At 41.5% G+C, this 27,078-nt stretch overlaps 1 protein-coding gene across 6 annotated transcripts in view; it reads left to right on the forward strand.

The window, feature by feature from the left end:
• SRPK2 (SRSF protein kinase 2) overlaps positions 1-27,078 on the forward strand; it is a 126,246-nt gene that overhangs the window by 89,945 nt on the left and 9,223 nt on the right. For 3 of the 6 annotated variants that reach the window (XM_066591956.1, XM_066591955.1, XM_066591957.1), the window contains 8 exons: positions 44-209; positions 914-939; positions 1,631-1,765; positions 3,105-3,333; positions 4,267-4,770; positions 17,681-17,781; positions 17,869-17,976; positions 23,166-23,235. In XM_066591956.1, coding sequence (XP_066448053.1) covers positions 44-209; positions 914-939; positions 1,631-1,765; positions 3,105-3,333; positions 4,267-4,770; positions 17,681-17,781; positions 17,869-17,976; positions 23,166-23,235 — 1,339 coding nt within the window. The remainder of the gene's footprint in view (positions 1-43; positions 210-913; positions 940-1,630; positions 1,766-3,104; positions 3,334-4,266; positions 4,771-17,680; positions 17,782-17,868; positions 17,977-23,165; positions 23,236-27,078) is intronic. The other 3 variants (XM_066591960.1, XM_066591959.1, XM_066591958.1) reach the window with 1 other exon arrangement.

Here is a 27,078-nt window from a genome sequence, read left to right on the forward strand (position 1 = left end):
TAGAACCTTTCCAAATAAACTGGTAATTACTTTTGTTTTGTAGGTCCTTCAAGGCTTAGATTATCTGCATAGCAAATGTAAAATTATCCACACAGACATAAAACCAGAAAATATCTTGATGTGTGTTGATGATGCTTATGTCCGTAGAATGGCTGCAGAAGCCACAGAATGGCAAAAAGCAGGTGCACCGCCTCCATCTGGTTCAGCAGGTAAAAAGCATGGTTTTCTTTTGTATATAATAGTAGAAATACATCAAACTTGAATGTGGTTACACATTATGCCTTGCCTTTCTCCTTTAACCCCTTCAGTGGCAGGTTTATTACTACCATGTCATGCCTCACAGGGCAGGTTTTTTAAAAGAGTCAACAAGGCAATTTAATTCCACAAATATTTGAAAGCACTGTACTACTTTAACAGTTGATATTATGTCAGGGAAATCTCCGGGGCTTACAGCTCACTGCTCTGCACATTTCAGCATTAGAGCTGTCCACGGAAATCTTCCGGGGTTTAACTGCATGATCATTGCAGCAAGCCCCAGAGATTTTCCGAGCGTGCCACTAAAGGGGTTAAAACTGGTACGTGAGTCTGTTATAGGCGTTTTGTGGGGTGGTGGTTTTTTAATCCACATATTTTCTGCATGCGTTTCTTTTTGGTCTTTTTTTTATATTAAAGTTAATATAGAAACGCTAAAAAGAACCAGCAAACCTGCTGTGATTTGTAAAAAAGAAAAAAAATTAAAACGCGACTGACCCAAAAAGACAAGTTTTATAAAAGCCACCAAAAAAACTTTCATATACCTTGACATACAGCTAACATCTAGCTGCAGCATTTTTTGCTACAGAAAATGCCTGGATAAACACCAATAAATATGCTGTGCTAAACCACACTAATGGTTGTTTCTCTTTTGTTTTAGTGAGCACTGCTCCACAACAGAAACCAGTAAGTGCTAAGACAAATCATTTTTGTAATCAATGTGTGAATAGATATTATGCAAATGTAGATATAAATACAAATTGTGTCCTTGACCTGCTATTTGTACTTTTAACTGTATAAGTTTTTAAAGTGAAGTTCTGCCTTTGATTAACATTTGATATATGGTTGGCAAATGTTGCCTACCATCATTGTAATATGTTTTCTATACTTTTTTTTTTCTGTCTCCCTTTTTTGTCAGTTAGTTTTGCTCTACAGTGTAGTGCCATTGGCATTTATTGCCAGGAGTTGATTAAATAAAATCTTTTTATTTACTTAGTGACAACTTAATTCTTGCAGCACTGTCAGGTAATTTATTACTCCCGCCAGGCTGGGTACTTATTTTACTGACCTCAGAAGGATGGAAGGCTGAGTCAACCTTGAACCGGCTACCTGAACAATGCGAGATTGAACTCGCAACCTCCCAGGTGTGAGCGAGAGCTTAGGACTGCATTTCTGCTGCCTTAGCACTTTGCGTCATATGGAACTCTAATTTGTGATGGCCAGTCCATAGTATTTTTTTTTTAAGGGGAATTCCTGTAAAAACGATTACCGTATTTTTTGGAGGAGGAAAATAGGCAAAAAATATTTAGTTGACAGTGCAGGTGATAGTACAGGGCAACGGAGGGCCACTTCTATGCCTTTACTTTCTCTTTCACAGAAGAAGCAGCAGAGCTCTGAGACAACGGAGCTCTGTAACAGCGGCGCTCGTGTACGGCGGGAGGAAGGGAAGAAGCCGATTGGTGGAGGCGGGGGAGCAACAGCGGTTCCCGCCGGCGCTCACCACCATTCAGCAGTACGTACGTACGGCAGTGCAGAGGAGAGAGAAATCCTAACTGATGGCGCATTTGTGAGTTTGTTTAGACGACCGCGATTTAGTTGGCGAGATCGCACGTTAAACTCGCGATCATGCTAACAAACGCTTGATCGTTGAATTTCGGCACATTCGGTTTATAAGATGCACTGACTTTTTTCCCCCCACTTTCGGGGGAAGAAAAGTGCATCTTATAAAGCGAAAAATACGGTAATTGAAAAGTTACAACCAATATGGCTGTATTTCTTATTGTCACGTTTATAAAAACATATTGCCCTAATTGCTGTCGCAAAGATGTTTCTTGGGTAATAGAAATTCAGGAATGTAATGGGGAAATTACCTGATTTTCCTAGTTTAAAAACGACCTCATATGCAAGCATGTACCCTTTCACGCTTATTTGCTAATAGACTGATGTATTGTGAAAATATATACAGTCCTAATGGTTGACCTGATAAATATATGGCGCTTGGCCTTGGACTTTGAACCCGTGCCATTGTAAAGGAGGTGTCCAGTGGCTGATAAAATATTTAAGGGGCCTAAACTCGCCTTTGTCCATTTGCCTTTCCACTTCTTGCCCACTTTTAGGTACAGCAGAACATGTGTCATCTAAGCATGTGACCAATGCAGTCGAGCACTTCTCAGAGCGGTACCAACATGGGGAGACTAGAGATTGGCTCAGTGGTCACATGCTAAGATGCCATAAATTATTGTATGAAAAATGCAGAAAATGTGAACAGCGCTCCGTAATGTCAAATACCGACTAACAGATGTGCCTCGCTAGAGGCAAAATATACATGTAAAGGTAATGAAGAACGGGACTTACCCGGTGTCTAGTGGAAGATCCCAAAAGGAACACTCCACTAGCACCTAGATGTCCCAGGTCGTATGTTGGTCCATGATGGACCTCTAAAACCACTTTTCATCCTGACGTACCAGGAGAGCTAGCTTGGGGAGTTTTTGCCCACTTCCATGATGGACCTCTAAAACCACTTTTCATCCTGACGTACCAGGAGAGCTAGCTTGGGGAGTTTTTGCCCACTTGACAAACCAGCAGCAAACAGAATTTACGATACATTATTGTAAAGAAGAAAAGATTTAGCCACCAGACAACTTCTGTAAGACTTACATTTTATTTGGTCTTAGAGGAAGCAGGCCAATGAACAACACCGTACAGTTTAATGCTGGCGACAAGAGGGATGGCCTACCGTATATTTTTTTAATGGCAATCTTTGATTTCAAGGTGCAGTGAAGTTTATTTTTATTTACATTTTTTTTTTAGTAAAACCATTAATCAAGATACACTTTGTTTTGTCTTCACAGGTTGGCAAGATATCCAAAAATAAAAAGAAAAAACTTAAAAAAAAGCAAAAGCGTCAAGCAGAGCTACTTGAAAAACGCCTCCAAGAAATTGAGGAGCTGGAAAGGGAGGCAGAAAGAAAAAAGAGTGAAGAAAATGAAAATGAACAGGATGTTGAGAGCCAGCCAGAAGCAAAGTTGAAGACGGTTTGTCTTGAGGATGCTACTGATGAGGAGCCATTCAATGAATATGGTGCGTATTGTGTCACGTTTTTTTTCACGCTCTCCATACAGTATAAATGCAAAAAAAAAAAAAATCCCTTGTGAATACATGACTGGAAGCCTGAAGAAATGGGTAACAAAAGGATTGCCATTTTCAGTCGGTAAGCGGGAAGAAACTATTTTAACTAAGAACAGGACCTTCCCTGATCATCCTTATTTATGCAGCTGCATCAGCTCGTCTGTACATGTGGCTGTTAAACTACAGCTCCGTTCCATTCAAGTAAACAAGGTTTAGCTGCTTGCAGCTGCATTAAAAAGAACGTTGAACTGTAGTACCAGGCACAGCCACCAGTGTGGACAAGCTCCTGTGCCTGGGTAAATAGCAAAGTTTTCGATTAATGGCCCGTTATCAGTTATTTACTTGTTGGGCAGTGCTCTTGTGAGCTACTTTATCGTGTAAAGCTGCCTTTCAACGGGTGTAGTGATATCCCGCAGCAGATCGCCGCCGCTCGGGAGCAGGTGAGAGCTGACAGCTCTCTATTTGACAGATAGGCTCAGCGCAGAAAATCGCGGTATGCCGCGATTTAGATCCCGCGAGCGGAGAATCGCTATGTTTCTCTGCTCGTGGACGTCGGCCCTGCACTTTCCATAAAAACGCTATGGAAAGCTTCACACATCGTGATTCGCCAGCGATTTACCGCCGGCGAATCATCGCCCGTGGACAGGAGCCCTTAATATCTACCATTTACTCCTTCTGGACTATTCCTGTTCTGTGAATAAGTTGCCCTTAATATCTACGAGAGAAGAAGGGATCTTTTAACGCCTTGGGGTTTTTTCTCTCTGTTTTGTCTCAGTGAGGACAACAGATGCATTACATTGTCCTGGCTTCTCTTGCAAATTAAAACCATGGCACTAGTGTAAACAGAACCAAAGATGTTTCTTTTAAATATATTTATTTTTACAGTTTTAGCAGGTAATGTTTCTTCAGAAGGTGAAGATCATGATGAGAAGGAAGATACAGAGAAAGAAATTGTAGAAAAGGATGATGATGATGGGGAGCCAGAACTGGCCAATACAGATCCAACATGGATAGAGTCTCCAAAAACTAATGGTCATATGGAAAATGGCCCTTTCTCACTGGAACAGCCATTGGATGATGAAGATGAAGAAGAGGAAGACTGCCCAAATCCAGATGACTTTAATCTAGACGAGTCAAATGCTGAAAGTGATTACACATACAGTAGCTCTTATGAACAGTTTAACAGTGAATTGCCAAATGGACAACATAAGAATACGGAGTTACAGTTCTCTGATTTTTCGGCAGCGATGTTTTCTGATCCCTTAGAGTCTGTAGAGTCCGGTTTGGCAGCTTCTGAGGATTCTACTGTAATAGAAAGGGATGAAAGTAGCCCTTGCCAAGACAGAAGCAGGACGGTTTCTGCATCAAGTACAGGAGATATGCCAAAAAGTAAGTGAATGTGTTGGATAATTTTAGACCACTAGATTGACCCGATGTTCACTACATGAACATAAAATGTTTAGCAGAATGGTTGTAAGTGTTTTAGGAATTGATTATTTTAATTGGAAAGGACTTCAGGATAAACTACATTTTTAGCTCACCAACTTCCATTTGAATGTATGTTTTGAACTGTTCGCCGTCCACTGCTTGGTCTTCCACGTGTTGGGGACATGGCAATAGTCAAACTGGTAAGCACTTAGCAACGCTTGACTCTCCCTGGCGGCCCTGTTGGCTGAAGCACAGCAGCACCGCTACACTTAACATAGGAACTTTGCCCTGGCCTGACTGGTCACTCAATGTATCAAACTCAAATGTTATGATTTTACAGCGGTGCTGAGGATGTCACAAATCTAATGACACCAAAATCATCCACCAAAGGTCTCACAAAGGGGTCAAAGTGTGGTGCACGAAAAAGCCTGTAGGCTTTTTTATATTAGATGTGTATATAGCAGCCTTTTATAACGCACAAGTATCTTTGCCTCATCAAACCCAAACGGAGCCAAGAATTTAATGCTGAACCAGCAGACACGCTATTGCTCCAGCGGTAACATGCCAGCATTTACAAGTCATAATGTAAGCGTAATAAGTATAGTAACCGTCAGGCTAAGACTGCAGCGCTGGGAGAAATCTATGCAAACTGTGCTGCTAGGACCTTTGTGGCTTGACCCTATCGGGAGCTGGAGATGTGAGAGGGGCGTTCCTCCTGTCAAACCCCTAGCTTCCGGTGGCATCAAGGTACACTAATACCCACCCCTTTATGGCAGTGGTGTTCTCTAGTGACGGTGGCCTTTTTCATCAGGATAATGTGCCCTGTGTTTCAGTGTTATAGCTGTTTTGTATATTTTCTGTATGTAGACTGTAGATACATCGTGAAAACTCCACCCAGCATTGGGCGTCTCTCTACATTTATTGCATCAAAACCTAAATTTTTTTTATGAAATGCATAAGAATTTGTGTTTTAAAGTCAGATCCAAGCAGATCCAAGATGCAAAAAACTACTACAAATAAGGTTCAAGATGTACAGAGCCCATACTTGCCACTTCCGCCTGGGTCTATACACTAATTTCATAATATGATAACATGAAGAAAAGTTCCTGTGGTCCTTGGAAAGCTGTACAGGAAAGAGATGACAAAAATAGACTGTATTATTTTTTTTCTTGTTGTTACTTGTAGCTAGCCACCCTTGGAGAAACATAGAACCAGGGTGTAGATTCTCATGCTGCTCCTTGACTTCAAATAAATGCTGTGCCCCAAACACTGCACCTTGAATATTGAACCTGGACTTTATTACGAAACCAAGTTCTAAACGCAAATCATAATATAGTCACGACAAACTTTTAAAGGCATGATTGTTTTACATATGTCCTTGTCAGTGAAAAGATTAAAGATAGGGCTCCTGCACACTTGTGTTTTTCTTGCACATTTTTTAGCACCGCGGTTTTTTCATGCGATTGTCAATGGGACTTTCTAATGTTAAAAAGGCATCGCGCAAAAATTGCAAAGCACAAACTTATGGTGCGTTTTTAACATTAGAAAGTCTCATTGATAATCGCATGAAAAAAAAACGCAGCGATATCACAGTGTTAAAAAGACGCAAGTCCGCAAGTCAGTGTGAGCCTATAAGCTGCCCATACACATTAGATAAGTACTGACCGCAATGCAATATTTATATGAATACACCATTGTCATCAATACAAGATAGATGGAACTGACAGATCAGTATATACAGTTTCACTTAAATTGAAAAAAGGAAATTTGGAAGTTATGTATCGTGATCAAATTAAACTAAGTATGCAAGGTAAAGTAAGTAATGCCATGTTTTCGTCATGTTAAAAAAAATCTGACAAAGATGAGACATTTCAGATTTATGTTTACCTTCAAGGTTACCCATTATCTGTACAATTCCATTGAAAAACAAACTGAAATCTTTTAGGGTGAGAAAAAACCTAAAATAATGTGGTTGCATAAATATACACACACTAAAGCTAATACATATTTTCATGTACCCTTTGACTTCATAACCGCATTCAGTCTCTTTGGGTAGGTGTCTATCAGCATGGCACATGTTGACTTGGCAATCTTTGCCCACTCTTTACCTTGTAAAAGCGATCCAAATCTGTCAGATTACGAGAGCATTTCATGTGTAGCGCCCTCTTCAGGTCTTCAATGTGATTCTGGGCTCTGACTGGGCCATTCTAAAACTTTGATCTTCTTCTGGTGAAGCCATTCTTTGGTTGATTTGGAGGTTTGCTTTGGGTCGTTGTCGCACTTAAAGGTGAAATTCTTCCTCCTCTTGACCTTTTCAGCAGAGGCCTGAAGGTTTTATGCCAAAATGGGCTGATATTTGGGACTGTTGATAATTCCCTCCACCTTGCCTAAAGCCCCAGTTCCTGCAGCAGAAAAACAGCCCCAAAGCATAAGGCCTCTCTCACACGGGGCGTTTGCAAAAACGCTGCGTTTTTTAACGCTGCCCATTCATTTCAATGGGAGACACAGCTGAAAACGCCCAAGAATAGAATATGCAACGCTTTCAAAATGCAGCTTTTTTTTCTACACAGCGTTTTTCAGCCTTGTGTGAGCAGCCACATTGAAATGAATAGGAGCCTTGTACAGCGTTTAGCACAAACGCTGTACAATAAACGTCTGTGTGAGGGGAGGACTTATGCTGCCTTCACCATCCTCACTGCGGGTGTGGGATTCTTCTAGTGTTGCACAGTGTTGGCTTTGTGCCAAACATACCTTTTGGAATTATAGCCATAAAGTCCAACCTTGTTCTCATGAGACCATAACACGTTCTCCCACATGCTTTTGGCAGACTTGATGTAGGCATTGGCAAAACATAACCGGGCTTGGAGATTTGGTTAGAAAAGGCTTCCGTCTTGCCACCCTCCACCACAGCCCAGATATATGAAGAATATGGGAGATGGTTGGCACATGCACTATACAACCAGTACTTGCCAGAAACTCCTGCAGCTCCTTTACTGTTGCTCTAGGCCTCTTGGTAGCCTCCTAGACCAATTTTCTTATGGTCTTTTTATCAATTTTTGAAGGACGTCCTGTTCTTGGTAATGTCCTTGGCTAAATTTAAGCCACTTCTTCGTGACCATCTTTCCTGTATTCTATGGTTTATGTGATGCCTTGGCAATGTGTTTATACCCTTCTCCTGACTGATACTTTTCAACAATCAGATAGATCCCTTTGATGTGCTGTAAGCTCTTTACAGACCAAGGCTTTTGCTGAAATATGCAGCTATAAAAGTGTCAGGAGAATCCTACTAGAAGAGCTGAACCTTATATGGGGTCAATCAGGATCCCTTTATATAATGACAGCGGAGTGCTGACTACTATTTATCATGAGTTTAAATGTGTTCGGCTAATTCTGAACACAACCACATGCCCAATATAAGAGGGTGCAAACACTTATGCAACCACATTTAGTTTTTTGTTAGTTTTATCTTTCCACCATAAGGCCTGTCTCACACGACCGAATTTGGATTGTGGAATTTGCGATCGTCACCCGCACGAATGATCTGCAGTATTCCGCATCCATTAACAAGAATAGAGCATTGACATGTCCGTTCACATGAGAGGACGGCGATTGCGATTTCTGCTTGCGGAAATAAAATTGCAGCATGCTCTATTCTTGTACGGATTCCACACGGACGGCTTCCATTGAAGTCAGTGGAAGCCATCCAATCTGCGGCCCATCCGCAGTTGACCTTGCGGATTGGATGTGGGTACCCACGTCATTGCCTATCGATGGTGCGGCAAAAAAAGATTTGAAAAAATCTGCACTGCGCATGTCCAACAGCAAGCCATCCGAACCACCCGCAATACAGATTTAAACATTTCCACGTGGACGCCGGCTGCAGTCTGAGCTGGATTCCGCTGCCAGCTTCTGAATGCGGAATCCGTCCTGTCCATGTGAGACCGGCCTAAAAGATTTCAGTTTTGTTTTTCAATGGAACAGTACACATCAAAGTGGAAATAAATCTGAAATGATTCATCTTTGTCAGATTTTTTAACACGACAAAAATCTGGCATTTTACCAGGGCTGTGCAGACTTTTTCTATCAGCTGTATATATATACGAGAATATACAAATTCTTCTATGTGATTTTATGAATGGTGCTTGTTGAGCATGTGATTATGTACCACCTCTCCCCACCCAGCTTATACAAGGTTGTGCCATGAAACCAGCTCAACTAACATCTTGGGTAATGGAACGTTTTTTGATCTGTTTACTTTTTATGCAGAATTATTCATGGGTTATATGAGATTGGAGAATGATTCACAATAATAGGGAGACAGCTGTTAATCGGTGCCTGGAGGACAGGGGGGGGGGGGGGTATCGAGGACTATTTCCTCCCCGCACTATGTTTGCACTGCTAATGATAAATTACTTCACAGATATAGAATTATGCCTGTCACTACCTTATGCTACCCAGCAGTGGAAGCGAGCTGAAGGTGCTGACAGATTCCCTTTAAATAGAAGAGATCCAGGGCACTGGAGAGTACAATATTACAGCATTTATTCGCCTCATCCTAATAATTACAGGTGACATTTTAGCCTTGCAATGCATTTTGCAAGTCAAAGAAAAGGCCTGTGATGCTGAGGCATTGGCTGTATTTGTAAGAGGAGAAGAATAAATGCCAAGTTATATTGGAATCTCCTCTTTTTGGTGTATGTACAACAAAGTGGCAGGTTAGACTAAGTCAAGCATGCAGGAAGACAATTGGCACATGAGATCTGCAGCTAACACGGGCCTTTAACGCAGGCAGGTCATCTGCTCATTTGAAGGTCCCCTATTTTTCTGGTAATCACATCTTTTATGCAACACCAAAATTCATGTGTTGTCAGCAGCACATGGCTCCATGTGAACAACTATCTGCTATCAACAACAACATTAATCTATGTGCCCGAACAATTGCACTAAAGATTGTTCAGGCACAAGCAGTAGTGCCATTTGCTGCATGCAAGCAAAGATAAAGGAGCCAAGATCAACTTGCAAAAGCATTGATTGGAACTAATTGGAATAATGTTGATAACCTATCCTCAGTATTTTCAATGTACTGCAATACTTTAGTATTGCAGTATGTTGTATTTGAGTAGTTATTTTATTACACTCTGCCACATGCAGGGCTTAATAGGCAAACATCAATGGCGGCCTTGGGGACATTCGCAAGGCCCCAGGCTGCTGTGACTAACGACTGACTAATTGTGTCGCTGGTGGGCTATTTGGATGACACTGCTTCAAAAATCATTTGCTGTCGTCAGCAAATGGCTCTGTGTAGACAAATTGGGTTGTGGTTATTAAATCACACCAATGACAACATCTGCATGGAGTTTGTATGTTCTCCTTGTGTTTGTATGGGTTTCCTACGGGTACTCCAATTTGCCTCCCACACTTCAAAAGCATACAGAAGGGTGAATATAGATTGTGAGCTCTAATGGAGACAGAACCCAATATCAAGTGATGTAGAGTGCTGCATACAGTGGAGCTGTATGTGCCCGAACCATCGTACTAATGATCCTTCTGGCACAAGCAGTAGTGCTATTCACATTCCACGTAAGTAGAGATAAACCAGCCCCAATCAGCTTGCAAATCTTATATAAAAATGTCTAAAAAGGGGTTTTATGTTATTAAAATATTGATGATCTCTCTCAGGATATGTAATGTTATCCCTGATCCCGCCGCTGTGACTTCTAACCTGCTGCATACAAACTCCATGCACATCTGATGTACATGTACGTCGCATGTCGCCAAAGGGTTAAAGTGTTTTTCTAATCTACTGTACTGTCAAAGGAAACTTGCAGTTGTGAAGGGGTAAAGTTAAGATGTGTTTCCTCTCCAAGTATTCTGAATGTCATCTGTCACACATTCTGTATGACTTGGCCAGTGTGTGCACCTCCTCATTTTTTTATATATATGAGGGTGAGTCAAAAATTATCTGCACTTGGGCTGTAGAGTTTATTTTAATCAACTTTCAGAAAAGGCGGAATAAGTTAGCGCTATAAAATAAAAATTATCTCTGCATTTTAATACACTTTGTTTATCTGTCAACAAACGTTCATATTCCCTCATTAAAAAATGTTTTAGGCTGAGCTGCGAGCCACGAATACACTGCTGTCTTCACCTCTTCATCAGACGTGACTCTTCATCCTCTTAGGGCAAGATCAGGGTTATAGGAAGAATGCTTTAACGCCTCTAAACGATCGATAAAATCAGTTCAGGTGCACTTTGTTGTCATCAGACATGAACTGGTATCCAGCTCCTTCTTCATGGGTGACACTTGTGCAACTTTCCTTAACCCCTTAGTGAACAAGCTTTTTTGGGGGTGGGGGGGGGGCAGGTGTTACTAGAAGACTCTCAGGTAGATTTGTTCTTTTATGTCATATGTACATATATTTAATCCCACTGTATCTTTGGGATCGTGACCTTGATTAACAATGGAGACAAACAGCATGTTAAGGTAACTTAACTCTTAAGGCCCTTTTACACGAAACTATTATCTCTCAAAATTTGTTCAAATGGCCGAAAGTGAATGTTACGTGTAAAGGCGGGCAGTCGTGGACTATTTGTTCAGTTGTTGTTTAGCGCTGGATTTTAGCATAAAAAATATTGTTTGATTGCTCAAAAATTCATTCCATTTGAATGGAATTTGGAGCTGTCAGTCATTGAAGACTGTTACAAAGGAAAGTGCAATCCGAATACGATGGGCGACTTTTGCTGGATCTTACAGAGGGAAAGTAACGTTTCTTACAGGAGGAAGTCAAGATCCAAGCGTTATTTTCCACCAAAAACAGTTGAATATTACAGCATGTCCAAAGTGTTATCTTAAATAAAGGAAATGTTTTGTAACTTGAAAATGAGACGTGCTGCTATTCAATCTTACCAGTGTAATCAGCACGTTTTAATTTTACAGAAACGTATCAGTTATGTTCTGTTATGCAAATTTTGTAAAAATGTGTTGCACAATGTAATTGTTGCGTGTTAAGGGGCCTTAACTCTATATACCAGTTGCAGTATCCCACTGGGGTCCACTATAGGCCACTTCTAAATTACTTCCCTTTTTAGCATTTATGCAAGTTTCCCTAAGCTTTATCTACCTAACACAATGCCTGCAAGATGACCCTACCCATATAATATACAAGACTGTACATTGTAACCCATAGGATACCAGCTAACCATTTAAATCACCTTGTTCAGGCCTAATCGATTAGTACTAATGCTATCAAAGCTATAGCTATGTATCATGTCATGTAATTAATGAGCGAGTATATATACAATTATACATTTACCTGCATCATTTAAATGTTGAAAGTATAATATTTAAAAATATTCAAACATGCAAGTTATAATACTCCAATGTCTGAATAACAAGCTGTAGATAATTTGTCATTTTCCACAATAATTGTGTTTTTTTTTTTATTTCTACAAGGGGAAAGATTGCAGGTCAAACATTTCTGTTTGTTTGATGGCAGTGTCTTTGTCACCGCGGTTGGTTTCTCTGGTAGTTCTTGTTCCTTAAATTTTCCTGCAGAACAATCACACATTAAAGGGGTTGTCTCGCGGCGAAAGCGGAAAAACATTTTTTTCACTTACCTCCGCATTCTGCCCTGTTAAAAAGAAAGCATAGGTTAGTTTTTAAAAAGCACATTGCACTTACCTGCATCAGCGTTCTGCAGCTTCTTCTATTCTTCTTTTAAAGATGGCGCCGCTGGTCTTCTCCCACGGTGCACCGCGGGTCTTCTCCCATGGTGCACCGTGGATTTTCTTCTCCTTCCTTGCGTTCCATTGCCGATTCCAGCCTCCTGATTGGCTGGAATCGGCACACGTGACGGGGCGGGGCTACGATGACGACGCGGTGAGCAGCTCTCCGGCACGAGCGGCCCCATTCACCAGGCAGAAGACCGCACAGCGCAAGCGCGTCTAAAAAAGCAAGAAGCCAGCGAAATTAGACGGAGCCATGGAGACGAGGACGCTAGCAACGGAGCAGGTAAGTGAATAACTTCTGTATGGCTCATATTTCATGCACGATGTATATTACAAAGTGCATTAATATGGCCATACAGAAGTGTATAACCCCACTTGCTTTCGTGAGACAACCCCTTTAATTTCTTCACAAGTAAGAGAAATAAATTAACAACTACGAGTTAAATCCGTTCCAAGACGGAGCTCTTGAGCTGAAAAACTCGTATGTCAAAGCACTTTTCCCCATTGAAATGCATTGAAACGCCATTAATGCGTTCCAATGCATTTTAATGGGGAAACGAACTACACATTAAAAAAAAAAATCAATACTCACCGCCAACATTCCCCAATGATCTGCGGCGCTGCTGCAGGCTGTCGCTCCCTCCTGCACCCCATAAGAGCATTGCTTTTTGGATGTGGGGCTTGAATGCCCCGCCTCCAGCAAGCTAATTCTCTGATTGGTTAACTCAGCTCCGCGTCAACCAATGAAAGCCGGCGCTGGGTTAACCAATCACAGCCATTCAATGATGTCAGAATGAAGCATAGGTAACTGCTGTAGAAAATACGTCTATTTTGGAGGGAGTACCAAAAAGCACTTCATAAGGGCTAAGGCTAGTTTTCTTATGTGGAGTCATCCTAACGGTATATAAAGCTAGTGGAAAACATTCTGTCCATGGTTTGTTTTGTCTGCCATGGCTTTCTGAATTTTTTATTTCAACGTACCATTTAATCTCTCTACCTTGCTACTACTCTGCAGATGATTTGGCGTATGAAATGCCTGTTCTATTCCTAGGGCTTGCATAACTTCTTAACATATTTCAGAGGTGAAACGACAACTTCTGTCACTTTTAATCACTTCTGGTACTCCATATCTGCAGACTACTTCTAACAGCATTTTCTTAGCAATGGTTTTTGTATTTGCCTTTGAAGTAGCCCAGGCCTCGATGCACCCTGAAAACAAATCAGTACACACGAGAACATACTTGTAGGTGCCCACCAATGGAAGCTGCATTAAATCAATCTGCAGTCACTGGAACAGGTATAATACCTTAGGAGTACACATCATAGGTACCTTGAGTGTCTTTTGCAGCATTGTGGCTAGCACAGATCACACAACCCTGCACAAACTTGGCAGCAGTATAATGGAACCCGGGGCCACCCACTACTGCTTTTACAGACTAACCATTGCTTTCATAGACTAGTGAGTTGGTCCATGGGACAGGGCACACATCATTGGGTATAATACCCTAGGTAAGCACAGTTTATAGCCCATCCTCTCCTTTAGACCCTATTCGTTCTGTCCATTCCCCTTTTTCCGGGGTGGTAGTCTGCTCCTGGAGAGTCTTCAGTAATTGCAGGTCTTCCTTCCCAAACACTGGCTGCGCAGTGTAGACATTCACAGGAAGGGATAGTACTGCAGCAGCCTTAGCTGCAGCATCGGCTTTACGGTTTCCTTTGGCTTCTTTAGTCAAGAAGCATGCTTTTTCTATACGTTCCTATGGATAAACCTGCACTTTGTACCAAATTACTGTTCTTTTAATTGCAATAGGGAAAGTACAATATGTATATTTGTCTACAATTTATTTGACCTGTTAGATACAGTATGATAAAAGATTTTCATTTCTAGCCAGCACAGTTACTATTATACGACCTTCCTGATCTAATCGTGCATGCACATACAAACAGGTCTCCTCAGGCATTTATTTCACTTTGCTTTATTTGGCACGCTATGCTTTTCTTCACTGTGATTATAATCCACTTGATATCTAATCATAGTCACCCAAGCAATTCTATTCAACCTGATCCATCCATACACAATTGCCCACAAGAAATTTAGAGGGAAGGAAAAATTCCTCAACACACCTTGTCTTGCCTGCAGTGGTGATGCTGTTGGGTGATCTATGCTAAAACGCACAAACTCTAAGATCGTTGGTTCCTCCCACACACCTAACACCCATAAATATTGTAATCTGCTCATCAGACATTCACAAAATTTTATTATATGGTCTTAGAATATATGCGTGTATATGCTAATGAATTGTAGGACTGTGATGCAACTCCACACGTTACAATCAACTGGTAATAGAAAAGGTGACCTTGGTGTCATAAATTAAAGGCACAACAATCTAAGCCCTAGCCAGATTCACTTTCTAGATGGATAGACAGAGAAGCTTGAATCCACTTCACACTCTCGGTTCTGATTTATACACTTTCCTAATTTAAAAGCAGAGGTTAGTATGCACAATAAAACAAAAGCAAAATGATCTACCTGAGATTTCCTAATTCCTCCCCTGGACTGACACCCCAAGTCATTGTCCACCACTCCACCCCCCAGATGGGAAAAACAGTGAGACAAAGGCTCATTTACTCAGAATTGCGTTCCTCCATCACAGAGAGCTCCTTCGTTCAGTCCAATAGGAAAAATCTCACTGGGGCCTCCAAGAAAACTGTTAGAGACCTTCAGTTAGATCAGATAACAGCTGGATAAGATGCAGTGATGGTCTGAATGCTGCAGGTTCTGGAAGTCCAGCCCCCAGATGTTTATTTTATACTTTATCGTCCTATAGAATCTTTAACATGTTGAAGTTAATATTACATAAAATTATTATATAAAAATACAAATTACAGTAAAATCAAAAGATGTTTAGTGACACATAATTTTAGCATATAAGTGTACAATCCTCGTAAAACCGCATCCCTTTTACTCCCTCTGTGTCCATGGGATCGTGACCTTGAATAAATGATTAGCTGGAGTCAAACAGAGTGTTAACATCTTGCACACAGGCAAGTTAACAGAACCCTTGCTGTATACACCAATTACAATATCTCACTGGGGTCATTATAGACCACTTCTACATTTTAAATGTGTGTGTATGTATATAATGTGTGTGTGTATAATATATAAAGTCTGTGTTTCTAATAACAGACATTGAGATAAATAAAATAAAGTGTGGTTGGAACTTTTCTGCTTTCCCATGCTGCCTGTAGAAGACTATGGAAAAGAGAGGGGGAGAGCAGGGTGCTGCTGGAGAGAGAAAGACAGAGAGACTCACAGATATGCTGCTGCAGCTAATAGTGTTTAGTAATATAGTATGTTAGGCTGAATGAAGACAATGTCCATCTAGTTCAGCCTGTTTCAACCTCCTTGTTGATCCAGAGGAAGGCAAAAAAAAACAAGAGGCAGAAGCCAATTAGCCCATTCCTTCCGGACTCCATAATGGCTGCCAGAATAATCCCTAGTGTTTCACAGCTACTGACGTCCCATCTTCTTTACTCAGTACTGCTGTATAATGTCTTCCATGATGCTGTTACTATGAACTCTACAGAGAGTTACATGAGAAGATATCCTGCTCTCTGCAGCATATGGCAGCCATCATAAGAGCTAGTTACCGGCTCAGGGAAGACTGAGAATTAGACCTGAAGCCTGCAGAGGGGGAAATGCTAAAAATATACCATATACAAATAATATAATGGCCTAGAATACTGTTACTCCTCATGGACGGAAAAGTCACCTGAAAGACGGCATTTGAAAGTGTGGTTATGCTTTAATTGAAGAATAAGCCACAAGTATACTCCATATAGCACTACATGGCCATTTAACACCTTTAACCCCTTGAGTGGCGGGTTTCCTACAACCCTGTCGTGCCCACCAGGGCAGGTTTTTTAAAATGGTCTAATCATTAAATTTCAACTAATTTTGCAGTTGCGTCTCAAGAGCCATAACTTTTTCATTTTTCCATTGACATGGCCATCTGAGGGCTTGTTTTTTGCGGGACAAGTTGTGATTTTTTAAACGGGGGAGGAAAAAAAAACGGGGAAAAAAGAAAAAAAGGGGCCATGTCATTAAGGGGTTAAATAATGTATTAACTTCCTTCTCTGGGTCATTACGACGCATGGATACCACATGTGTGATTGTATTTTTGATTTTTTTACAAAGTAAAGGGAGACAAGTGTTTTTATTATTTTTTTTATAATTTTTTAAATTTTTTTTTGTCCCTTTAGGGGACTTCCACAGGGACCCATCAGGACCCCTGATCACATTCCGGGGGTCCGATGGTGACAGCCCTTTACATGCTGCAGTGACAGCCCTTTACATGCTGCAGTCACATAGACTGCAGCATGTAAAGGGTTAACACAGTAGAGATCGGAGGTTTTCTCTGATCTCTGCTGTAAGAGCTGGTACCTAGCTGTCCTCTGACAGCTAACAACCAGCTCTCCCTGCCACAGAGACCATCGGCTTGCTTCTGACAAGCCGATGGTCTCTATGGCAACCTGTAAACAAACCAGGAGATTGCCGACATATCGGCAATATCTTCTGCTGGTTTTTCAAAGCCCTTGCTTTGTTCTCTGTGGGTCTGTGCAGGCAGAGCACACTGTCACAGCTTGTGGCATTGTGCTCTGCAGCTCCCATAGTGATACATAGCCCGGAAATCTTCCGGGGTATATCACTATGGGCAGTGGAGCTCGTCCCGGAAATTTTCCGGGCGTGCCACTCAAGGGGTTAATGGTAACCCATATTTTTCAAAATATAACGGAAATGCCTTATGATTCTTTATAAGCACTTAATGTGATAGAAAGTCACAGCAACACAAAGGGGGCATCCATAGCTTCACATATCTTACTTTATTCAGAGAATCTGGTGAAATCACAGTGTAACATTTTGGCATTATAGAATATCTTTTTCAAGCTCTGTTTTATGTTTTGAAAAATATGAGCTACCATTAAAGTTCTTGAATGGCCAAATAGTACTATATGGCTCTTCTATCACACTGGATTCTTGGAAGTGGTGTTCTACAGTCACTTGCACAACTAGCATATGTCCTAGCGCAGTTTCTTTATATGTACTGTTATATGCATTTAATTTGTAATTACTTTTATGTTACAGATAAAATGCGTGCCGCAGATCTACTGGTGAACCCATTGGATCCTAGAAATGCTGACAATATTAGGGTTAAAATTGCAGATCTTGGAAATGCTTGTTGGGTGGTATGTACAGTAACTATCCTTACCTATGGAGAGTATGCATTCACATTTATACTTTTTATCTATAAAGGAATATTCTCTTTTGTATAGCACAAACACTTCACTGAAGACATACAGACCAGACAGTATCGCTCCATAGAAGTTCTCATAGGAGCGGGGTATAGCACTCCTGCTGATATCTGGAGTACAGCTTGTATGGTAAGAGCTTATGCACCCATTAATTTAGTCTTTGCCTTTGTTAAGCTGCCCATGCACATGAGATAAATGTTGGTAGATTCTGCTATCACATGAAGGTGTTTGGGAACAGCCTGACTTCTACATGCACAATTCTTTGCTCTTGCAGGAGATAAGCTGCTGTCAGTAGAATATGACAGCAGACAACAGTTTTATATCTGATTGTGGCCAGGTGTCAGCTATCAGACAGTTGACACCCATCATGTATGGACAGGGCTCTGCTTCCAAGCCAACTTCATACAAGCTCCGCGCACATCCACTATAAGGGCTCCTTCACACTGGCGAGAAAATTGTGCGAGATTTGTGTGCTGTGAAACACACAAATCTCGCGCAAATATGAAACCAATTGTTTGAATGGGTTCATGCACATTAGCGATGTTGTCCTGCATAGCACCGCGTTGTGATGCTATGCAGAAAACAAATTGCAGCATGTTCTTTCTTCAAACGATATAGCCCATTGTTTTCAATGGCAGTAGCAGCGACGGCCCCATTAAAATCAATGGGAGAAGATCGCAGAAGAATCCCCCATAGCGAGGAGCAAGAAGGGGGCAGAGCTACTGGGGATCTCCTAGAAATCTCCCCATAGTTGGAGAGAGAGAGGGTTCTCATAGTGTTTACTCTCTAGCCAAGAAAGGGGACGGGGCTAGAGGAATCTGTCCTATAGCCTAACCCCCTCTCTTGGGTATAGCTGAATCACTTTGAAAACCCCCTCTAGCTCTGCTCCCACTCTCAGGGAAGCCCTGGATGAACCCTCTAGCCCAACCCCCTATCTTTCCAAATATGGAGAAATCTCTAGGAGATCCCCTCTACCTACATCCCCCTCTCTCTCCTTGCTATGGGGGATTCCTTCAGCCCCGCAGGGATGCAAAGTTATTTCCATGTGAAAACACCTCGCATCCAGGGGTTTTCAGAAGGATTGCGAGGGTGATATTGGGCCGTGAATCACAGCCCAATATCGTTCTCGCCAGTTTGCAGGAGCTCTAACATGTATGGTGGATGTCGCCAAGAGATTAATGCAGCACCACAAATTACTGCTGTCAGTAACACATTTTCCCATATACACTGGGGATGTGTGGCCCACAACGATGATAGTGTATAGGGGATGAACAATTCTTTGAAGGATAGTTCGTCCCTTGTACATTCTGAATCAGCCTTTGTTGAAGGCTTGTTAAACAAGTGTCAATCTCATTGATTGATTGATCGTCATCTGAATGTTAAGTTGGATCCAAAAGGATCCTGAAAATGTAACTTGGGCTGATATGCAGCATTTTATATACTTTTGATTTCCTAGTAAACTGCTATTCTCTTGGGTGTTTGCACTATGCATATGAGCAACTGGAAAAATTCAGAATGAGAGGACCGTAAATGTTTTTTGGAGATCAGTGGTTCTCAAACCCACACATTAGTGCTTCCACAAATGTGGCCCTTGCCTTTGACATCATCAAAGGAATGCACATTGTGTTTGACCAGGGCAGGTAAAAGGGGTAACGATATAAATACCTACCTGTTGTGGCAAAATATTTATTGAGGGAATTCTGACAACAAATGCAGGAATATACATAACTTATAGGTAGATATACCAGCAGCCTCTATGCACAAACCTCACAGCCTCTACAGAGAAAGATGGCCCATTCATAATTTTAAATTGCTGAACAGAGCACCCAGTGTGCAATTAGCAAATTGTAACATACATGGGATAAAAGTATATCTATCCCAAGATAATGGAAATAATATTAAGACACACTAGATGGACCATTTAGTCTTTTTCTGCTATCAAATCTGTGTTTCTATGTGTGGTATTGTGTTTTACTTATTCTCAGGAAGGCATCTGCAGCTTTGGCAGTTGTATTGTGCTGGGGCTCAGGCCACCTATCAGACATGAGGGCTCGGTGCAGTATTTTTTTTTTCTGAAGTAGTGCTGACAGTATTTAAACAAGGTATTTCAGCCGCACAAGAGCTTAAAGGGGTTGTCCCGCGGCAGCAAGTGGGTCTATACACTTCTGTATGGCCATATTAATGCACTTTGTAATGTACATTGTGCATTAATTATGAGCCATACAGAAGTTATAAGAAGTTTTTCACTTACCTGCTCTGTTGCTAGCGTCCTCATTTCCATGGAGGCCGTCTAATTTTCGGCGTCTAATGGCCAAATTAGACGCGCTTGCGCAGTCCGGGTCTTCTTCTTTCCTCAATGGGGCCGCTCGTGCTGGATGCCGGCTCCGTGTAGCTCCACCCCGTCACGTGCCGATTCCAGCCAATCAGGAGGCTGGAATCGGCAATGGACCGCACAGAAGCCCTGCGGTCCACCGAGGTAGAAGATCCCGGCGGCCATCTTCAGCAGGTAAGGAAGAAGTCACCGGAGCGCGGGGATTCAGGTAAGTGCTGTGCGGTGTTCTTTTTTAACCCCTGCATCGGGGTTGTCTCGCGCCGAACGGGGGGGGGGGGGGAGGGGGGGTTGAAAAAACAAAAAAAAACGGCGCGGGACAACCCCTTTAATGGGAACTGTCTAGTCGATAAACAGCAGTACTGCAACTGGGCTGTTCATGATATGCCCCCATTAGCAACAGGGGCTTTTTATTCCACGACAAGCAAGAAATAAGGTTTGAAATCAAGGGGCAAGAGGGAAAAATGTATATATTAAAGCTGATCTATCTGCTAAATGTGTTGCCCAGTACAATAGGGCATAGTTAACAATTATGTTCAATGTGGAAAAAACCATTTGTTACGCCTAATGCAGTTTTTCTCCATTTGGTGGTACCATCCTCATTCATTCCTTGAAAATTTCCTTTCCCTTTTAAAGGGGTTGTCCAGTGTGGGAGAAACCGCCTAACAGAGTGCGCTGCATTAAAACAACAAACTAACTTGTACTCTCCTTATTGATGTCCCGGGCGCTCCGGTCCCCCACTGCTCCAGTATCAACGCTGAGGCCAATGATTGGCCACAGTAGCGACACACTTAAATGACATGGAACCTTGCTTACCCTGAAGACGTCAGAGGCTGGGGGGGACCAGAGTGGCAGGCAACCGGAGCACCCAGGACATCAAAGGTGAGTATGAGTGTGATGTTTTAATGCAGTGCACTTTGTTAGAGGTGTTAAGATTTTTTTTCCTGGACAACCCCTTTAACTCTAAATGCTATAATCAAAATTTAATTTACTGTTCTCTGAAAAGAGTGAGGAAAAAAATGTGGGTCAATGCAAATGGGTGATATTTCTCACTGAAAAAAAAATTGGGATTTGTACTGAATAGCTTTAAGTGTATGCCACCTTCCCAACCAACCCACCAATCAGCTTTTCTCTGTACTGGTGCACTTGTGCACAAAGCCGATTTCTGTAGAAAGCAGACAGCAATATTCTCACTGCATTGGCCAGGCTTGGTATTGCAGGTAAAGTTTCCAGTGAAATGATTGATAACTTGGACTGCAATACCAAGCTCGGCCACTGAAAGGGGAATAGAGCTGTCTGCTGCTTGCAGAAATCGTCTGTCTGCACAAACGAAAGCATCAGACCAGGAAACTGCTGATCAGCGGCGATCCAAGGCAGCAAACATCCACTAATCTACTAATGATGAACTATCCTAGGGGTAGGCCATCAACAGCTTTCAATTGGACAAGCCCTTTATTAGATATTGGAAGTTTTGTGTTGATATAGGAGCACACTTGATTATTTACAGTTGATTAATAAACTGCACGCCGTGTGGTTACTCAGAGTGTTTGGGTGCCTAGAATGCTGAAGGTCTTCAACACTGTCTAAAAGAAAAACTGCCATTGTTGCCCAAAGCAGCAAATCACAGTGCAGATTTTAATTTTTTTTCAAGAACACCAAGAAGTTAAATCTGCACTATGACTGGTTTATATGTGCAACAAAATCAGTTTTAATGGTGGGCTTTCTTTACCTGCGCTCACATCTTTGTCAGAGCACTATTTTTCATCAAAATGGTGGATTACATTTCAAGTCACTGGAATATTTGGGCAACTGTCGTGCGACTCATCCGGCACTGCATTGTGATTTTCTGTTTCTATCAAATACCAAAACGCAGATTTCATCAGAGTCTATGGCTGCTTTCACACGGGCACTTTTTTCCGCTTTTACCGCTGCCTTTTCAACGCAGTGGTAAAAATGGTATAACACTCCCATTGATTTCAATGAGAACTTTGCAGAGATGCGCTTGATTGCGGCGTTTTCTAAGCAGAGTTTGCTCTGGTTTTAGCGTTTAGCACACCTCATCAGTGATGAGGTGTGCTAAACCCCGCTGTCGGCCACCGGGAGCTGCGGCCAAAAATAAAAGTAGAATCTCCGCACTGATGGGTGAGAGTTGCCTTAGACTTAGTCCAGATGTGGTGGATAACTTCTGTCACAGATTTTGCAGAGCATGAGTTATGTGCATCTTTTGGCATAGGTTTAGCTGCTAATAGATTTTCTACGGATTTTAGCCTGGGCATTAGAAAAGTCTAAATCAGTAGCAAAAATCTGTGGCTTTTCCGCGACATACTGAGCATGCTGCAGGTTTCAAAACCCACAGCAAACTCCTATTTCTTTGTAGATTTTTTTCCCCTGGCGTTTGCAGATGAGGTTTTGAAAAACATAGCTTTAAAGTTTTCACAACTGTTTTTTAAACATCTACTGCTGGAGAAGAAAAAATGAGTACCAAGAGGCAACATTCTAATCCTCTGCGGCATTTGGTCTCCCGACTACTAAATCTAACATCAACTACTCTCTGATTCTTCTCCTCTCTGAGACATTTGACATTGTAGAGCACCACTTCACTCTATTAACTTTAAAGGGATTGTCCACTCATGAAAACACTAAACAAAGTTATATAAAATAAATTACTTACCCATAAGTGTCAATTTTCTACATGTGTTTGGAGGGCCCTCACTCCTGTTTAAATGGCCAATCAGTTAATTATATATTGTGTGATATTTTTGTCTGTACATATACCTCTGAATTGTTGGATTGTAGAATGCTGCAGAATATGTATGTACGGTATATACATAATATTTTTGTTAATAACACATTTGCTTATAAAACTTAATATTTATTTTATGCTTTTGTACAAGATGTGTATTTGTATGATAGGAAACACCAGCTTCACGTGTTTTGATTTTTGATTTTAACTTTTATTACATGATTTTTTGGCTGTTTCTCCATTTAGGCATTTGAACTAGCAACTGGAGACTATTTATTTGAACCTCATTCTGGAGAGGACTACTCTAGAGATGAAGGTGCGTACTGTAGGAAGGAACTGATATCCTTCATAGATCTGTCTACTTTGGTGATGGAAATAATCTTCCTTTCAAGGAATACAAACTTTACTAACTTTTCCTTCAAAACATGAAATTCAGGTAGGCTCAGTCCTGCTCTCAGTTATCTTTACAAAATAAATATTTTACCACAAACTAATTGTATATGACATCACTCATATTTGTAGCATGATTATCAAACATACTATAAAGTTCAAAAATTACTATTTCTATTAACCAAAAAAATGACTAAATTACACATAGTAAAGTAAGAACCCGATTTACAGTAAGCCATGTTCAGACATGGTATATTTTTTGCAAATTTTTATACCAATTTCGCTTAAAAGAAAAATGGTTACAAATTGCAGTAGAATACATGTGAATAGGGGCTTGGAAATGTAGCAGAAAAATAATCTGCCTGAATTCGGAATATTATGTGGATTTTCAAATTCACACTGTGCCTATTATGTTATAGAATTGCGATGGGCTACACCCTGTGCACTGCACATAACACGTGTCAAAATGTGCGACGGAAAGAACGCCCTTTACGTGTAGCAATAAAGGGTTATAGTTTAATTTTTGATAGATTGAAATGAATAGCGCCAGGTCTAAATTCATGGTATGGTCCATGATCAAACATGTATCCTTGATCACAATTGATCATACAAATATTATTTGTAAAACACTCAACTTCTGTAATTGTCACTTGTCCAACATTACAGTACAAATACTGCTATGATTGATCTTGCAATGGAAAATAGCAGCATATAACTAGAACTAAATGGCGCCATCTACTCTGCTCAGCATTTTATGATTCACATAGCCTGTTAAGTAACCACACCGTATTTCACAGGACTCTTGGTGCAGTCAGACCCATTTACAGTGAATATGAAGAAAGAGAAGCCACGTATTCTGGATGTTTCCATGTAATTGTTTAAATGTGTTTTTCTTCTTATAACCAAGAGTGAAGTGGATGGAAATTGTTCAGCAAGCTCATAATATTTCATAGTGTCACTCAGACGACATTAAATCCTTGTGTGAGGCATGCATTGGTTTGAAAGGTTTTGCTTGAGCTGCAGTAGTATGTAGTCAAAAGAAAGCAGTAAATTGACTAATCTAGGTGTGATTTGCCAGCCTTTCATTAGGAGTAAGCAGTGTGTTGTATAGGATTCATCATTCTGTTAATCCTATATAAAGTGGTTATCTGTAGTCACAAATTCTATAGATAACAGTGATACATATGTGTATCGGCATCTCCTTCACAGTTGACATTTTAGGTTGTATTCAAAGTTTTGTAAGAATGTTACATTTCTGCTGCAGTTTTGCAAAGTTATTTTTTGCAACAATCGCAACAGGAAAAAACACCATGGAATTGAAATGCATCAATACATATAAACACACAGACCTGTTTTAAGCAAATAAGATACTGATTTGCCAGGTCCAGCTCACTTATTGGCTCTGAAACAGCTGACACCCAAGTGCACCCATTTACCGTCCAGAGATGTCTGGTTAGAAGTGGTCTCTATGAAAGACTTACTAGCAAAGAGTCAAAACCAAAAATCTGCCTTTCCTAACTATGAAAACACAAGAGCAGGAATCTGCTACACAGTGGTAGCAAGTGCATACACTAAGAGATGTAGCTTTAGAGGATTTTGCATTATGGACCAGAAGTTACGAATCTGAGTTGTGCAATCCCTTTTCCTGTGGGTTTGTGACCTCATTTTTGTATCTGAGTGTAGTAGCTCAGAGGTCTTGTCTTGCGTCGGCCTTTAGGGCTGGATGCATAACTGTGTAGCCGTGGTCTCACTGACTCGATCACTGCCTATGTTTCCTTTTAATACTCACCTGTATTCACCTACTAGTAATTATTAGGAAATGTTAGTATCAGTGTTTCTGGTGGGGAATACGCCACACAGCTGTACTACATGCATGTCACATACACAGCACTGCTACATACATTGTTCATCCCATACAATAGGAATCAGAAGCAGCACAGCACTGGAGATGAAGGACCTGACACTCATCCAGAGTGAATAACTTGCATACTCCTCCCCTGATCACATGACAGTGACATCATCAAAAGTCCTGCATCCTTGTGCAGACTACGGGCGAACTACGAACCCCCTGCGGCCTCAGAACACCTAGCCGGGCAACAGCCGTGTGCATACAGGACATGTGATGACTTCGCCGTCATGTGATCAGAGGCAGAGCATGTAACTCCCTCACACGTTGTACATTTACTTGTTTTTCAAATTGAACTTCATCCTTAGTAAGGGAGTTACATGCTCTGCCCCTGATCACATGACGACGACGTCATCACAAGTCCTGTATGCACACGGCTGTTGCCCAGCTAGGTGTTTGTTAGTATTCCATAGCAACTGAGGCTGCAGGGGGTTTGTAGTTCGCCCGTAGTCTGCACAAGTATTTAATAAATGAATATTTGGAACCTAACATTAAAGGGGTTGTCCCGCGCCGAAACGGGCTTTTTTTTTTTTTAACCCCCCCCCCCCCCCCCCCCCCCGTTCGGCGCGAGACAACCCCGATGCAGGGGTTAAAAAAACAACCCGCACAGCGCTTATCTGAATCCCGGCGGTCCGGCGTCTTCATACTCACCTGCTGAAGATGGCCGCCGGGATCCTCTGTCTCCATGGACCGCAGGGCTTCTGTGCGGTCCATTGCCGATTCCAGCCTCCTGATTGGCTGGAATCGGCACGTGACGGGGCGGAGCTACACGGAGCTACACGGAGCCCCATTCAGAAAAGAAGAAGACCCGGACTGCGCAAGCGCGGCTAATTTGGCCATCGGAGGGCGAAAATTAGTCGGCACCATGGAGACGAGGACGCCAGCAACGGAGCAGGTAAGTATAAAACTTTTTATAACTTCTGTATGGCTCATAATTAATGCACAATGTACATTACAAAGTGCATTAATATGGCCATACAGAAGTGTATAGACCCACTTGCTGCCGCGGGACAACCCCTTTAAGTTCCATGAGAATTGCTATCCGGTGTTGCTTTCATAGGAGCACAACACGAGCGCAGAAGGAGTTTTTTCTTTTAATATCCTAGCTGTATCCTCCCTACTTGGTTCTTCTTTTTTGGGGCATCTCTGACTGCTGCTCTCCACGCTTTGTGGATAGTTGGAGGACCTACAAGATACCACTACTGAGCCTACCAGGATCTCCGATGCAAGCGGGTACTTTATCCTGCCTTCTTTATTATTTAGGTTCTTATTATCAAGGCACTGACCTCTATATATTTGGTTTCACTGGGGATGAAGGACCTTTTGATGATGTCACAGTCATGTGACAGGGGTGGAGCATGTAAGTCACTCACAAACCCACTCACTGATGCACGGATGGACAGGTCGTCGTCAGTAGTTTGATTTCCTCCATCCACTGATGTCACCCATTGACATTAAGCGGGAGAGACTGCTCACTTGACAAATTGATGGAGCTGGATCTAAAGGCCCATTTGGAGTGCAAGATAACCTGTAACAAGCATACAGTGAGTGATGTCGTATATCATTCACTTGACATGTATTTACACCAAACAAAAATTGGGTAGTTTGGATGGTTGGATCATAAGCACACCTCTTGTCAATCATTCTGCCACTTCTTTCTAGTTAGCAAATTGTTAAGATATCGGTTTACCTGAAAGGATTTGCTGCAGACAAACTATTTTTAGATTCTGCATGAAAGATCCTACCAGCAAGAATCTAATGATTTAGCGCTAATCATTTGATCGCTGTACGCATTTACATCTAACAATTTTCGAACAAAAGCACTCGACATAACCATTATTCGTATCATAATTGTGTTGTGTA

The sequence above is a fragment of the Eleutherodactylus coqui genome, chromosome 2, assembly GCF_035609145.1.
Source record: "Eleutherodactylus coqui strain aEleCoq1 chromosome 2, aEleCoq1.hap1, whole genome shotgun sequence".
Classification (NCBI taxonomy): domain Eukaryota; kingdom Metazoa; phylum Chordata; class Amphibia; order Anura; family Eleutherodactylidae; genus Eleutherodactylus; species Eleutherodactylus coqui.